The sequence below is a fragment of the Microcaecilia unicolor genome, chromosome 6 (genome assembly GCF_901765095.1).
Source record: "Microcaecilia unicolor chromosome 6, aMicUni1.1, whole genome shotgun sequence".
Classification (NCBI taxonomy): Eukaryota; Metazoa; Chordata; class Amphibia; order Gymnophiona; family Siphonopidae; genus Microcaecilia; species Microcaecilia unicolor.
In genome coordinates, this window is record NC_044036.1 from 192,039,976 (window position 1) to 192,057,090 (window position 17,115).

Sequence of the window (17,115 nt, forward strand, 5' to 3'; positions counted from 1 at the left end):
CTATTCTTGCTGTAGCTCTTGTTTGGATCCTGTATAGGCCGCTCCTTCGTTTAAGCTGTGTGGCACAGATTGGGTTGCCTCTCTGCGTGGATTCCCTTCTTCTGGTTGTTGTCTGTATCAGTGTGTTTGGTCTGGTGACCTTTTGTTGGTGACTGTGTGTGGCACTGTGTGTGTGGCCTGATTGCCAGTCCTTTCCAGGACTTCTCTCTATTCTTTTTCCCTTCCCTTTTGTTGGGTTCCAGTTCGGCCTTGCGGCCTGTACGAGTGGTCTATTTCCCTTTCTGGTGGTGCTTCCTGGTCTCTGGGTGTGCTGGACTTCGTAGTCCATTGTCTCTGTATAGCGTGAGCTTGGTCTGCCCTAGTCCTCAGCCTAGGCCCAAGGGCTCAAGATCAACCTAACACCTGTTTGGTAAGTGGGAGTGGATAGTTCTTTGAATGGAAGGGCATGAATGAAAACACGTATTGGTATGCATAAATTGTATTTGTGGACTACGAGTATAGGTTTTCAATATGCATATATATTTGAAACTAGGATCTAGGGTTATTTCTACGGCCTTCTGGGTGGGTTGACATTTTCTCAAGAGTTGGCTGATCACGGTGTGGGAGAATCAGCATATTGGCTGGGTAGGGGGAGGAGGGGGGACCAGGGATGAGGGTGTGGGGGGAAAATAAGGAGATTTGGGTGTGTTCTTGGAATGTGAATGGGGTGAATAATCCAGGAAAATGGAGAAGATGAAGTGGGATATTTAGTTCTTTTACAAGAAACTGATTTGCAGCTCAGAAAGACTCCCATGTGCTTCAGAGAAGACAAAGTAAGTGGTGGTATATCTGGCACCAAGAGGTCAACAGACAGGTGGAACTATTAATTAGGAGAGGGATGGGTTTTGGTATGCAACATGTGTTTAAAGATCAGGAAGGATGGTGTATAGCTGTTTGAGGGACTTACAATGGACAAGATTTGACCCTTGTAAATATTTATGTGCCTAACTCTGGTCAGGGGAAATTCTTCAAGTCTCTTAAGAGGGCACTCCAAGATTTTGTTCATGGGGAGGTGGTGGTGGGGAGAGATTTTAATATGGTATCAGATCCCAGACTTGATCATTCCAAGGGAGGGAGACAGTATTGTAAGAGGCATAGGAGAGCTTTCCTGGACCTCATGCAGGGATTAGAATTGGTGGAGGCTGCAGCATGGGGTTCAACAAAACTATACTATAAGAAAGAAATGTCAGAGGGGGCAGAGATCAATGGATATTAGATCCACATATATTATAGGATTTGGTGGATAACAAGGATACCAGTTTACATTACATTACCGGTACATTTGAAGACCAAGTTTCCCACTGTTTCTCTAACACATGCTAGAGAAGCATATTTGGTGGAATTGTAGGTTGGTTGAGTCATTCTTTCTGGGTTGGGGTACTGCAATCTCTGTCTGGAGGATTTTGGGATACTTTGCTATGTACCCCACACAGCTGTCTATTGCATCTTTATAGTGATAGGGGACTTAGTTGGGAAAGTAAGTTGCTGTGCCTGGGACTTGCGGCAGCTAAATGTCTGATTGCATTTCACTGGAAGAGCAATACTACACCTTCGTTGTCTAAATGAAGGACTTGCCCGGAGACTTTGATCAACATGGAATGCCTCACTGACAAGAGAAAAATATGTTATTTTCAACACAGACTGAACTGGATTAAAATTTACACAATGGCTGAGGAGTCTTTGACATTGGGGGGGCATTGGGGGGAGGGTCTGTTTGAAGGGAGTGTCTTGAAGGAACTATGGGGTACTCCAGTTTTGTTGGGGCCTTTGAGATAGGGGTTGGTTAAAGGGGGCTGGGGAAGGAAGTTTTTTTGTTTTGAACTGGTCGAAGTTTGCTGTTGAGATGAGAGGCAATGAGATCCACTAAGGAAGAACTCCCGGGCAATGTCCATGTTTAAGACCAGTGTGGTTGCATTACAGTGCTCAGTCTGTCTACTAGGCTGTTGTCTTTTGCCACAAGGTATGTGGTTCTAAATACCATGCCATGGCTGCGGGCTCACTGTCACATCCTGACTACTTCCTGACACAAGAGGTATGATCCCGTGCTCCCCGTTTATTGACATAGTACATTGCAACCTGATTGTCTATTTGAATAAGAATAATTTGGTGCATCAGCCAATCTCTGAAGGCCCTTAGAGCATTCCAAATGGCCCTTAGCTCTAGGAGATTGATGTGAAGCTGAGTCTCCTTAGCGGACCAAGTGTGAAACCTGTCCACATGAGCTTCCCACACCAAGTTGGATGCATCTGTTGTAAGCATCCTATATGAAGGAAAAAATTGGAATTGAAAGTCCCATGACCAGACTGGGTTGAATTGTCCACCACAAGAGTGGCTTTGTAAGTGACAGAAATGAAATCTTCTAGGTTCCCTGAAACTTGTCACCACTGGGAAGCTAGGGTCCATTGCATCTCTTTGAAATGGAGATATGCCATGGGAGTGACATGCACTGTGGAGACCATTTGGCCCAATGATCTCAATAGCTGCTGAGCTGTGACCTGCTGGCAATGGCGGTCATGGCTTCTGCCCTAGCAACTGGAAGAAAGGCCTTGGTTTTAACCATATTTAACAGGGCTCCAATGAAGTACAATTGTTGAACTGGGAGGAGATTGGACTTTGGATAGTTGATGAGAAACCCTAGTAGCTCAACCCTGAAGGTTCCATGCTTTGATTCTTGAACATCCTCCTTGGATATGCTCTTGTCCAGCCAATCATCCAGCTAAGGAAAAATGTGCATTCCCAGTCTGCGTAGCAATGCTGCGACTATGGCAAGGCATTTGGTGAAGGCTCTGGAAACGGACATGAGACTAAAAGGCAGGGCGCAATACTAGTAATGGTGTTTCCCTACTTGAAATCTGAGATACTTTCTGTGACTGGAATGTATCTGTACATGGGTGTAAGCATCCTTTAAGTCCATAGAATATGGTCAATCATTTGCCTGAATCATGGGAATCAGGATCCCCAGGGAAACCATCCTTAACATTTCTCAAACCAGATATTTGTTCAGTGCCCTTAAGGTCTAGGATGGGATGAAATTTCCCCTTCTTTCTGGGCATGAAGAATAAATCCCTTCCCTTGTCCCCTTGGTGACAAGGGCCTCTAGGGAAGAGAGTTCCTCTGCAAACATGTCCTGGCGCTGAGAGCTGAACCTCGACACTCTCGGTGGTCAATTTGAAGGACATTGTTGTCAATTTAGGATGTAACCTCCCTGGATTATTTAAACAACCCATCAGTCAGAGGTTACAAAGGACCACTGTCACTTTTACTGTGGCTGTACTCTTATAGGGCCAGTCAAAAGTTTAGCCCTTGCTTAGACTGGGGAGCTGGCTAGACCTTCTGGGTCCACTACTGCCGAGGGTGAGAACATGAGCCCTGAGATTCCTAGAAAGGGCAGGCTTGAGAAGTATACCTATGCCTTTGAAAGAAGTAGGATCTGCTCTGGTCGCCACCTGTGAACCTCCAAAACTTGGAGGCTGCAGAAGGAGTGGGCTGAGATGTCAGTGTCCCCAAAAATGTTATCACCTTGGCAAGGGATGTTTGCCAGTTTCTTCTACAATTGCTGGATCTAGGTCTGAAACACACAGCCAGGTAAGTCTGGAGACTCTGGATACCACATTAAAAGCATCATTGGCTGCTTGAGCCAAGTGCTTTTGACACTCCTTTTGTTTGACTACGAGCCCACAAGTTCTGCAGCCTTCTCTGGAGGCACAGTGACCACAACCTCCGCATGCATATGCTCATGTACAGCTAGTAGGACTATATGAGGGATACAAGCACAGTGCTGTGAAAACCCTTCCTACTACTAAGTGTGCACAATGCACCACTACTAATCATTTCTATGGCATTAGATGTACGCAGTGCTGTACACATTATATGCATGTACATTTTCTGTCCCTAGAGGGCTCACAATCTAAGCTTTTGTACCTGGGGCAATGGAGGGTTGTGACTTGCCGAACATCACAAGGAGTTGCAGTAGGAATTAAACCCAGGTTGTCAGGATCAAAGCTCACTGTACTAACCATTAGGCTACTCCTCCCCAAAAGTTCCAGAGTTCTAGCATCTCACCCCGGGGGCACTGAGACATAGGTTCTTGAACTCTTGGCTCTTTTGAGAGTGGATTTGACCACTGCACAATGGTGAGGAAGCTGTTTCTCAAATCTGGGAGCCTTCTGGATCTGGTCACATACATAAATCAATGGCAAAAAGCTTTCTGAAATAAATAATTTTTCAGATGTTTTCTATACCGGTCTGCTCAAATGATCTTAAACTAGCTGGTAAACATAGTAACATAGTAGATGACGGCAGAAAAAGACCTGCACGGTCCATCTAGTCTGCCCAACAAGATAAACTCATATGTGCTACTTCTTGTGTATACCTTACCTTGATTTGTATCTGCCATTTTCAGGACACAGACCGTAGAAGTCTTGCCCAGAACTAGCCCCACCACCCAAACACCAGCCCCGCCTCCCAATCTCTGCTAAGCTTCTGAGGATCCATTCCTTCTGCACAGGATTCCTTTATGTTTATCCTACGCATGCTTGAATTCCGCTACCGTTTTCATCTCCACCACCTCCCGCGGGAGGGCATTCCAAGTATCTACCACTCTCTTCCACTAGCTGGTAAAGTATTCTATAATCTGATTTTGTGAAACAAATATCCAATACACATTTTTTCATTGACAGCAATAATCTACGGTAGGTGGGTGACAGACTCTCAAGAACATAGCTACAATAAATAACCCTTTCATGATTGTATAACGGTACCAGCTTTTAAGCTGACTCTCACCTTAATTTTGATTTTCAAATCTCCTCTGTTATTAAGTCATTTTATTTTGCACTTCAGCAGCTATACTCAGTTGTTTTACTTTTATCTTTCAGATTTAAAGACCCTTGCCTTTTCCTCAAATTATTACTTTAAAAGGAGTGAAGCCTGTGAAAACTGGGATTACTTTAATCGGTGGGATTTGAATTAGAGACTTAAGTATATGTATTGTTAAATAACTTCTGGTTTTTAAAAGAGAAAGAATGTAATCAGATGTATTATTTCTAACTAATATTGGACAATAAGTATGTTTTCAATGAAATGATTTGCCTATATACCGTATTGGCCTTGAAGAAGCCAACCAGATGATCAATGTGGAATAATGAATTAGACGAGTAATATCTGGGGATAATCAGGTTAATACCACAGTTTTTTTTCCTGTTTACTGTTTACTGTTTAATTGATCTCCTTTTCTTGTTTCACTCTCCCTATTTAGTGGTCTAAGGAGGAGAATAGAATTACCTGACTGGAATAATTCCTACATATTACTTTCTCTGTATTTCCAGCAAATTGTTTTATCGCTTGTAAAAATTTAAATGGTTATAAATAAAAAATTTAAAGACCCTTGCCTTTGACTGATACTAGACTTGATAATTGGAATTCTCTTTATTATGGACTTCCTCAGTACTCTATTCATCAATTACAGTTTGTTTAAAATATTATATCAAGACCTATCACTGGAATCAAGAGATTCAATCATGCATCTCCTTCAAGAACTTCAATGAACCCCAATATCCTTCTGGATTTAATATAAAATTCTTTACTGGTTTATAAGGTGTTATACATGGGCATTCCATTTTATATTTCCAGTATGCTTACTCTTAATGCATCCCTACATATGACATGTTCTCCTTGCAGACTGATTTGTTCTTCCTTTAGCTTCAGCACATCGTTTAGAGTGGACTAGGCAATTTTTGATAAATTGCATTTCTTTTCTTGCTTTTATTCTATACTGTATACCACCTTGTTTTTGAAATTAAATTAACTAAACTATTTATAGAGTCAGGACTAAATTTTGATATACACTAATCAACAACATTTCTCTGTTGTCCACGCTTACCCCTAACAGGGCAGTATTAAAGATAAGAAAACAGTTTCAATTTGGTAGCCTCTTTTCTCACCAAGAATCTTAAATATTAGATGCAATTCATCTTCCACAGTGGAACCAGGGAACAGTGGTCGTCCTGTTGCCATTTCAAAAAATATACAACCAACACCCCTGTGGAGAGAACAGAAAACAAATGTAACCAATCAAATATACTCCAAACAATTTTAGAAGGAATTTGTGTATAAATTATCTTGGTTGTAACACCATAAACCTCGCACTCCCATAAAACTTTTGAAGACCATAAGCCTGACTGCAGAATATACTGCAGGAAATCAGGTTAGCACATAAAATCTAATAACACTAAACTAATTACCAAGAAGAATAAAATAAGAATGGGGGCAAGGGGAAGGTCAATCAATGGAGCATTCATAGCCTCTAAGAAGAAACAGTCTCAATCACAGTGTAAGGTGACACCTAGGGATTGGCATTGAACGAGCATGGAAAAAGAGGAAAGATGAACATACACTCAACAAATGGAAACAAATACATAGAAAATACAAATATGCAATAAGACAGACCAAAAGGAACTACTACAAAACTAAAATAGGACCGGTTACAAAGACCTGAAGAAACTATTTCAACTTGTAAATAAGCTGACACCACTCCAATCACCAAAACCAACTCAGACATCCCATCTGCAGACAAACTTGCTAATTACTTTAATGAAAAAATAACAAAATTACGTAGTACACTTCCTCAGCACAACACCGACATCAAAAACTTCATTAATGGTTTGGACCTAACCCCTGATGGATGCCCAGCTGATTGTACCTGAATAACATTTACTCCCCTCATCACTGAATCAGTTACACAAGCAACTCACAGGTTCGCCAACACCCACTGTAAACTGGATACCTGCCCCAGCTATCTACTTAAATCTGTCCCTGACCGCTTCATAGTAGACCTCACATCCCACCTAAACTTCATGCTACAACAAGGTCTCTTCCCTGAGGAATATGGTAACATACTACTCACCCCAATACCAAAAGACACCAAGAAAAACACAAATGATCTCACCAACTACCGCCAATTGCATTCATCCCACTAGTAGTCAAACTGATGGAGAGCTTGATGACCAAACAGCTCACCGACTACATGGACAAATTCTCAATACTACACGACTCACAATCAGGATTCCGTTCCCACCATAGTACTGAAACTGTCCTAGTCACTCTCCTGGCCAAATTGAAGCAGAAAATAGCTACAGGTAAAAGCATACTTCTTCTCCAATTCGACATGGTAAACCATAATATACTAATAAGACTCCTTGCCCACTTCAGGATTGATGGTAATATACTCAGTTGGATAAAGGGTTTTCTAACCTCCAGAACATACCAAGTTAAATCAAATACAAACATATCATCACCATGGAAAGCAGTCTGCGGAGTACCTCAAGGATCACCACTGTCACCAATACTCTTTAACATATTGATGATCCCACTGGCAAAGTCCTTATCCAAACAAGGCCTCAACCCGTTCATCTATGCAGATGATGTTACAATCTACATTCCTTTCAGACATGTCTTATCAGAAATAACCAATGAAATCAAAGCAGGTCTGAATACCATGGACTCATGGGCAAACTCATTCCAATTGAAACTGAACACTGAAAAAACACATTGCCTCATCCTCTCATCTCAACACAACAAGAACAAACCCACAACCATAACCACTCCAGAACACACCCTCCCTATCTAAGACAGCCTCAAAATACTGGGCGTCACACTCGACCGCAACCTCACTCTTGAGAGTCAAAAACTCTGTAACAAAGAAAATGTTCTACTCAATGTGGAAACTTAAACGCGTAAAACCTTTCTTCCCGAGGGAAATATTTCGAAACCTAATACAATCATTGGTTCTAAGCCATGCAGATTAGTGCAATGGAATCTATGCAGGATGTAAAGAACAACTCACAAAAAAACTCCAGACCACCCAAAACACAGCGGCCAGGCTGATATTTGGAAAAACACGTTTCGAAAGTGCTAAACTCCTCCGAGAAAAGCTACACTGGCTTCCAATCAAAGAACGTATCACCTTCAAAATCTGCATCCTGGTCCACAAAATTATCCACGGTGTAGTCCCAGGATACATGATAGACCTTATTGACCTACCAACCAGAAACAGATCCAGATCATCTTGTACATACCTAAACCTCCACTACCCAACTTGCAAAGGACTCAAATACAAAACAACCTACGCATCAAGTTTCTCCTACATAAGCGCACAATTATGGAACACACTCCCAAAAGCTGTGAAAACAATCCATGACCACCTAAACTTCAGAAAATCACTAAAAACCAACCTCTTCAAAAAGGTCTACCCTACAGATCCAATGTAAATCCCCACATCTGGCCACACAACTAAACCAATGATCGTACTGGACAATATACAACCTCCCTTCCTTCGACCCTAGCGGAGCCTGGAATACACCTACCTACTCGAACACAACACAACCATGTATCTGCTCTCTATCGGATTTGGCAAACGCTGTTACGGTACTGTATAAGCCACATTGAGCCTGCAAATAGGTGGGAAAATGTGGGGTAGAAATGCAACAAATAAATAAATAAAGGTCTATGCCTGCAGGATTCTGGGAGGAGTTCTCGTACATGACTTCAGAATAAAGACTGTTTCTGCAATACCTAAGCTAGGTGACTTGGGATGGATCATTAAACGGGGGGGAGGGGGGGAACTGGGTAGTCTAAATGAATGTAGCTCAAAACAGGTGGTGGTTATTGATCAGAGGGAAACTACCAGAACAAAAATGAAACAAAACAGAGAACATTCTTCCCCCACTACTTGTCTTCATTCCTCAAAATGTCCTGTGTAACACCCTCCTCTTCTCATGTTCTCCCACAGCTCTTTCCTTTTCCACTTCTCCTGCTTCAAGTCACTTGTCCCCAGCCACCTCTCCTCCCACTTTTCCACCTCCTGCTCCATCCCTTCTCCCTCTTCCTGCTACTAGACCCTGTTCTCTAGTCCCAGCCCCCACCTCTACTTGCCTCCAGCCACTTTTCTTCCCAAACTCGCATCCTAATCCTACACATCCCTCTCTGCTTCATTTCTTCTTCCTTCACTTCTTGCTCCCCAAGCTTTTCCCTCTGTACCTTCCACTTCTCATTTTTCCCTTTCTCTCTCTTTTTTCTCATTTGTACTCCACTCCTCTCTCTCTGTTCTGACCCTGTAAACCCCTTTATCTGCTGTCAGCAACTTTCTGCCTCTATATCTTCTCTCTTACCAGCTTGCCTCTCTCTCTCTCTCTATCCCATCTCCTCATTTCAGTCTTTCTTTATCTCCAACCCTCAATGTAGATCTCAGCACCAGATTTCCTACCTATCCCTCTCTCCACCCCATCTCAGACAAACAAAATAAGTGTTGTGACTTGGATCCCCTTCCTAACTTTTTTCAGAAAGGGTGGAGGGCAGAGTCTAGTGGTAGCAATGACAGCAGCAGGTTCAGGGCAAAGAGAGAGGGACTATAAGATCAGGGCTTTCAACCACAAGGTACATAGCATGGCACACAGAAGGAGGCAGAGAAGGCACAAAAGAGTTCCCTCCATAGGCGCCCGGTATAAGAGGCTTGGGGAGGCTAAGCCTCTCCGGCCGCAGCAGGATGGATCAGCTGTTTCTCATTCTCCGACGGGCGTTCTCCCCTGCCCAAGTCGTCCTGGCGAACTGGAAGTGAAAGCAGCGCAGCAATGCTCACTGAGGCAGGCATGCTCTGCTGAAGTTACTTAAAAGAATACAACCAGTGCTATATATGTCTTTGGTGTGGGAAGAACTTCTCATTTGGGGTGAACTTGAAGTGAACAACATTCAAATTAAAGAGAACAGGTTTGGAGGGAGGTGTGCAAGTGAGACTGGGGAGAAATAAAAAATAAATAGTGTAATTGTTAAAATCTTTAAATGGTTCAAAGTTTTTGTTTTTTTTCTGAGCATGTACACTGAGAGAAGGGCATGACTGCAATGATGTGTGCATAATTATCAGATAACCTGGGATAGCTACAGCTAAAAGCCATTTCATTGGCTGATGGTTCCAACTAGTCTGTACGTTCAAAGAGGAAGTTTAGCTGACATAGTGTTGACAGAGCTGGTAAGTGAAAATCTGATTGCTTTTTTGTGTGTTTGTTTTTATATAAAACATTCTGCTTGGATAGGAAGAGTTTGTGATATGTGAAAATACAATTTGCTTTAATGAAATTGCTAAACTTTAGAGTCAGAGACTTATCAATGAGGGATACATACAGTGCTTTTTTTGTGCCGGTACAGCACAAAAATGTCATAACAAAACTCTGTAAGCCACATTGAGCCTGCAAATAGGTGGGAAAATGTGGGATATAAATGCACTAAAATAAATAATAAATAAATATCTGGTCATTAATAAAAGGAGCTCATTGTGAACAGAATCCACCCTAAAAGGGTGTTTTGTGGCTCTACATGAGAATTGTGATATTATGATCCCTTGTTTCATATTGTTGACGATCTGCATTTTCCGTATGGGTGGTATATTGGTGTATTAAGGTCTGCTCAGTGTAAGGTTCTGAGTGTGTTTTTGCACAAAGTTGTGCATAGTGTTTTGCAGTTGAGTGATTGTGGTTAGTTTATGCTTTGAGCAACCACTTTATTCTTTGACATATGATACATATCTAATATCTAAATTTAATAAAAGGTATTAATTGTGACTATTTTATTTTTACCTATTTTTTTCTGTGTGCTGTCAGACAATTATGGATGTAAGCTCCGCCCCTGTCCACACCCTAACCCCACCCTCTTTAGCCTCCCCAAACAGTTTGGCCACCGACCGCCTATGGCTCCCTCTGTAAGCTGCATAAACCTCATGTCTCCCTTGATGCAGCTGACATCTAATCCCCGTGGCAATAAAAATCAGTGCCTTTACCTGAGTACCCCAGCTTAGAAGGCTCCTCCAGAGCTTTCTTAAAAGCATTTCTGCCTCTGTGGGAATCTTCCATGTGCTGCTGGACCTATTTCTGAGTCTTCAATTTTTGCATTTGTTTTTAGAGAACATGTCACATGTGATGGAGAGCAGAACACCAGTAGGTGGAGGACTAATTGGGAGACATTCCTTGCTCTTAACGATAAAAAACAGTTTGGGATAATTTCAACAGAGGAAAACAAAAGGCATAAGAGAAAGGGCTGACCCACTTAGGTATGGATGACTCATCAGGGCATGCTAGGAAGGTAAAATTCCTTGACAAAATCAAGGACTGTTTTATGGAGCAGCTGGTACAGGAGCCAACAAGAGAAGGAAAAATTCTAGATCTAGTCCTTAGTGGAGTGAATGATCTAGTGCAGGAGGCAATGGGGCTGAGGTCGCTTGATAACAGTGATTGAAGCCGGCATAAGAATCGGTTGGACCAATAGATGACAGAGGGGTAAAGGGGGCAATCAGGGAAGACAAAGCCATAGCGAAAAAATTAAATGAATTCTTTGCTTCGGTCTTCACCGAGAAAGATTTGGGAGAGATACCGGTGCCAGAAATGGTATTCAAAGCTGATGAGTCAGAGAAACGGAATGAAATCTCTATAAACCTGGAGGATGTAATGGCTCAATTTGACAAACTGAAGTAATATATTTGTGAGAGATATTTCTGAAAGGTTGGAAGGAAAGGTTTGCCTTTTTGCGGATGACACGAAGATAGCCAACAGAGGGAGTAGAAACAATGAGGGATCTCCAAAAGCTAGAAGAATAGTCAAGAATCTGGCAGTTAAAATCTAATTATACAAATACAAGGGGATAATAATTAAACACCAGAGTCTATAATTTTAAATAAATATACCTAAAGACTCCAGAGTGAATGATTTTCTCAACAGATTATTGTAAATTACTTCACACCATTTATTGCGACAATATATCTTAACTCCTATAAACATACAAATGACTAATTAAAACATGTATTCAGTTCTCACTCATTCCACATTCATACTGCTGAAGACTGAATCAGAAACTTTGGAACTTGACAGCAGATTGCAAAGTTAAACACAGTATCATTCTAAGAGGACCTGTAAGCAATATATATATATATTATTGTAAGTCTCAATTTATGAGTTCTTTCCACGTGTGCTCAAAGAAATTGTCTCTGTGTGACAATTGGCACAACTTGCTGTGTGCACTGAAATGTTTGTTGTTCAAAACTTCTTACTGTGTCACCTCTGATCTGGCAATACCCTATCAGTGCATTGTAAGCCACTTTGAGCCTGCAAAACTGTGGGATAAACGTGGGGTATAAATGTACAAAAATAAATAAATAAATATACTGAACCATCCACTTGTCTCATATTCTTTGAGAACATTGCTTGCACTTTGAGTATTAATCCAAACAAAGTGTTTGTAACTGGATGAAAATCCTCAATATATCACCAAATCACTTCAATTGTCTTCAACACTTGAACGTGGCTGAGAGATCTCTGCTATGTCTTCATGTAAATCACATGATTAGTACACGATCGATTTCTTTGAGCACACGTGGAAAGAACTCATAAATTGAGACTTACGATAATATATATATTGCTTACAGGTCCTCTTAGAATGATACTGTGTTTAACTTTGCAATTTGTTGTCAAGTTCCAAAGTTTCTGATTCAGTCTTCAGCAGTATGAATGTGCATAAGTACATACTGTAAGTAATGCCATACTGGGAAAAGACCAAGGGTCCATCGAGCCCAGCATCCTGTCCACAACAGCGGCCAATCCAGGCCAAGGGCACCTGGCAAGCTTCCCAAACACACAAACATTCTATACATGTTATTCCTGGAATTGTGGATTTTTCCCAAGTCCATTTAGTAGCGATTTATGGACTTGTCCTTTAGGAAACCGTCCAACCCCTTTTTAAACTCTGCTAAGCTAACCGCCTTCACCACTTTCTCCGGCAACGAATTCCAGAGTTTAATTATACGTTGGGTGAAGAAACGTTTTCTCCGATTTGTTTTAAATTTACTACACTGTAGTTTCATCGCATGCCCCCTAGTCCTAGTATTTTTGGAAAGTGTGAACAGACGCTTCACAACCACCTGTTCACTCATTATTTTATATACCTCTATCCTGTCTCCCCTCAGCCGTCTCTTCTTCAAGCTGAATAGCCTTAGCCTCCTTAATCTTTCTTCATAGGGAAGTCGTCCCATCCCCGCTATCATTTTAGTCGCCCTTCACTGCACCTTTTCCAATTCTACTATATCTTTCTTGAGATGCGGCGACCAGAATTGAACACAATACTCAAGGTGTGGTCGCACCATGGAGCGATACAACGGCATTATAACATCCTCATACCTGTTTTCCATACCTTTCCTAATAATACCCAACATTCTATTCACTTTCCTAGCCGCAGCAGCACACTGAGCAGAAGGTTTCAGTGTATTATCGACGACGACACCCAGATCCCTTTCTTGGTCCGTAACTCCTAACGTGGAACCTTGCATGACGTAGCTATAATTCGGGTTCTTTTTTCCCACATTCATCACCTTGCACTTGCTCACATTAAATGTCATCTGCCATTTAGCCGCCCAGTCTCCCAGTCTCGTAAGGTCCTCTTGTAATTTTTCACAATCCTGTCACGATTTAACAACATTGAATAACTTTGTGTCATCAGCAAATTTAATTACCTCGCTAGTTACTCCCATCTCTAAATCATTTATAAATATATTAAAAAGCAGCGGTCCTAGCACAGACCCCTGAGGAACCCCACTAACTACCCTTCTCCATTGTGAATACTGCCCATTTAACCCCACTCTCTGTTTCCTATCCTTCAACCAGTTTTTAATCCACAATAGGACATTTCCTCCTATCCCATGACCCTCCAATTTCCTCTGTAGCCTTTCATGAGGTATCTTGTTAAACGCCTTTTGAAAATCCAGATACACAATATCAACCGGTTCCCCTTTGTCCACATGTTTGTTTACTCCTTCAAAGAATTGAAGTAAATTGGTCAGGCAAGATTTCCCCACACAAAAGCCGTGCTGACTTGGTCTCAGTAATCCATGTCCTTGGATGTGCTCTGTAATTTTGTTTTTAATAATAGCCTCTACCATTTTCCCCGGCACTGACGTCAGACTCACCGGTCTATAATATCCCGGATCTCCCCTGGAGCCTTTTTAAAAATCGGCATTACATTGACCACCCTCCAATCTTCCGGTACCATGCTCGATTTTAAGGATAGGTTGCATATCACTAGCAGTAGCTCCGCAAGCTCATTTTTCAGTTCTGTCAGTACTCTAGGATGAATACCATCCGGTCCAGGAGATTTGCTACTCTTCAGTTTGCTGAACTGCCCCATTACGTCCTCCAGGTTTACCATGAAGTCAGTAAGTTCCTCCGACTCATCCGCTTGAAATACCATTTCTGACACCGGTATCCCACCCAAATCTTCCTCGGTGAAGACCGAAGCAAAGAATTCATTCAGTCTCTCCGCTACATCTTTGTCTTCCTTGATCGCCCCTTTTACCCCTCGGTCATCCAGCAGCCCAACCAATTCTTTTGCCGGCTTCCTGCTTTTAGTATACCGAAAAACATTTTTACTATGTTTTTTTTTGCCTCTAATGCTATCTTTTTTTCGTAATCCCTCTTGGCCTTCTTTATCTGCGCCTTGCATTTGCTTTGACACTCCTTATGCTGCTTCTTGTTATTTTCAGATGGTTCCTTCTTCCATTTTCTGAAGGCATTTCTTTTAGCCCTAATAGCTGAATAAATGTTTTAATTAGTCATTTGTATGTTTATAGGAGTTAAGATATATTGTCACAATAAATGGTGTGAAGTAATTTACAATAATCTGTTGAGAAAATCATTCACTCTGGAGTCCTTAGGTATATTTAGTTAAAATTTAATGCCAAGAAGTGCAGCGTGATGCACTTGGGGTGCAGAAACCCAAAAGAGATATACTGGATAGGAGGGGAGGGATTAGTAAGCTCAACTCAGGAGAGAGACCTTGGGGTGTTGGTGTCTGAGGATCTAAAGGTGAAGAAACAATGCGACAAGGCGATGGCCATGGCCAGAAGGATGCTAGGCTACATAGAGAGGGGTATAACCAGCAGAAGAAAGGAGGTGATGTCCCTCTACAAGTCGTTGGTGAGGCCCCACTTGGAGTATTGTGTTCAGTTTTGGAGGCCGTATCTTGCTAAAGATGTAAAAAGACTGGAAGCGGTGCAAAGAAAAGCTACAAAAATGGCATGGGATTTGCGTTGCAAATAGTACGAGGAGAAACTTGCCAACTTGAACATGTATAACTTGGAGGAAAGGAGAAACAGGGGTGACATGATACAGACGTTAAAATATTTGAAAGGTATTAATCTGCAAATGAACCTTTTCCACAGACGGGAAGGTGGTAGAACTAGAGGACATGAATTGAGGTTGAAGGGTGGCAGACTCAGGAGTAATGTCAGGAAGTATTTTTTCATGGAAAGGGTGGTGGATACATGGAATGCCCTCCCACAGGAGGTGGTGAAGATGAAAACGGTAGTGGAATTCAAACATGTGTGGAATAAACACAAAGTAATCCTGTTTAAAAGGAATGGATCTATTCAATCTTAGCGGACATTGGGTGGCAACGCCGATAATTGGGAAGCAAAACCAGTGCTGGGCAGACTTCTATGGTCTACACCCTGATTGTGACTGAATACATATGGATGGGCTAGAGTATAAATTTAAGGGGCTTCGATGCTAGCTTCAGAACTTTTAGTACAAGAACGGTGCTGGGCAGACTTCTACGATCTATGCAAGGACAAATCAAACTCGGGTATACATATAAAGTATCACATACCATGTAAAATGAGTTTATCTTGTTGGGCAGACTGGATGTACTGTTCAGGTCTTTATCTGCCATCATTTAGTATGTTACTATTTAATGAGTTCTCTCAATATCCACTACAGAGTTTACGTGGATGATATCCAGTTTTCCTTTTCTTTTGATAGAGAATAAATTGACTTTAAACATTGTAAGACTGAAGTGATGTTGTTTGGCAATTGTGGAGAAGAACAGGATCCTGACTCAATTAAATTGTGTGAGAATGTAGTGACAGCAGCTGGCCTTACAGAGTTTAAGGGGGGTTTGGACAGATTCCTGAAGGAGAAGTCCATTGAACATTATTAAATTTTCTTTTGGGGGGTGGGGGGGGGGAGGTTGCCGGGTTCTTCAAGCCTGGATTGGCTGCTGTCAGAGACAGGATGCTGGGCTTGATGGACCCTTGGTCTTTTCCCAGTATGGCGGTGCTTATGTGCTTAATGTGGTGCATTTGAAATCGGAGATTCGTAATTTGGAATTTATTCTGGAAGTTTCACTGAATTTCAAACCATATATCAAAAAAGTGATTCAGATCTCTTTCTTTAAGTTTAGGATGTTAAGGAGATTGAAGGGTTGTATTTCTGTGGAAGATTTTAGATTGACTGCCCCGAGTTTGGTGATTAGTGGCCTGGATTACTGTAGTGCTCTAGATCTGGGTTTAGAAAAGTCCAGTATTAGAGCATTGCAAGTTGTCCAAAACTCAGTTGCTAGGTTAATATCTGGACAGTCACATTTTCAACATATCTCGCTAGTTTTGAAGGATTTCCACTGGTTGCAAGTCAAAATGAGAATTCAGTTTAAAATATTATTGTTAATTCATAAGGCCCTGAAGTCAGAATCTGATTACAATTCTTAAGATTTATCAACCAGCCAGATCCTTAAGATCAATGAATACAGGTTATTGGTATCATCCCAGCACCACGAAAAATTGATTTTGAAGAAATGAGGCAAAAAACGTTTTCCATAGCGGGTCCAGAGTTGTGGAAACCTGACGGGACAGATCAGGCTGATGTCAGATACCAGCCAATTAAAAAAATTACTAAAAACACACTTTTGCAGTTTTTGGAGGTTAAGTTACTTTTGGAGAAGATGGAAAGTTTTTTTTTATTGTTTTTAATGTAATTTGTATGCTTTTATAGTTTCTGTTCAGGATTATGTATGTTTTCCTCTTGTTCGCATAGTTATATGTGGAATATAAATGAACTAAACTAAACTAATCTACAGTTTTCTTTCCTATCTAGGATTTTTAGCTCAGTGGTTTCTGGTTTCTTTTTACTTCAGACTGCCATGGAGAGACATCATCATAGTGGTTTACATGATCAATCAATTCTTAATTAAGTACAGGAGAGCCACAGACAGAAAGGA

General features: G+C 41.4%; 1 protein-coding gene across 1 annotated transcript in view; it reads right to left on the reverse strand.

Moving 5' to 3' along the window:
• Window positions 1–17,115, reverse strand: part of LOC115472284 (cyclin-dependent kinase 17-like) — a 382,263-nt gene that overhangs the window by 66,342 nt on the left and 298,806 nt on the right. The window contains exon 12 of the mRNA XM_030206503.1: window positions 5,979–6,076. Coding sequence (XP_030062363.1) covers window positions 5,979–6,076 — 98 coding nt within the window. The remainder of the gene's footprint in view (window positions 1–5,978; window positions 6,077–17,115) is intronic.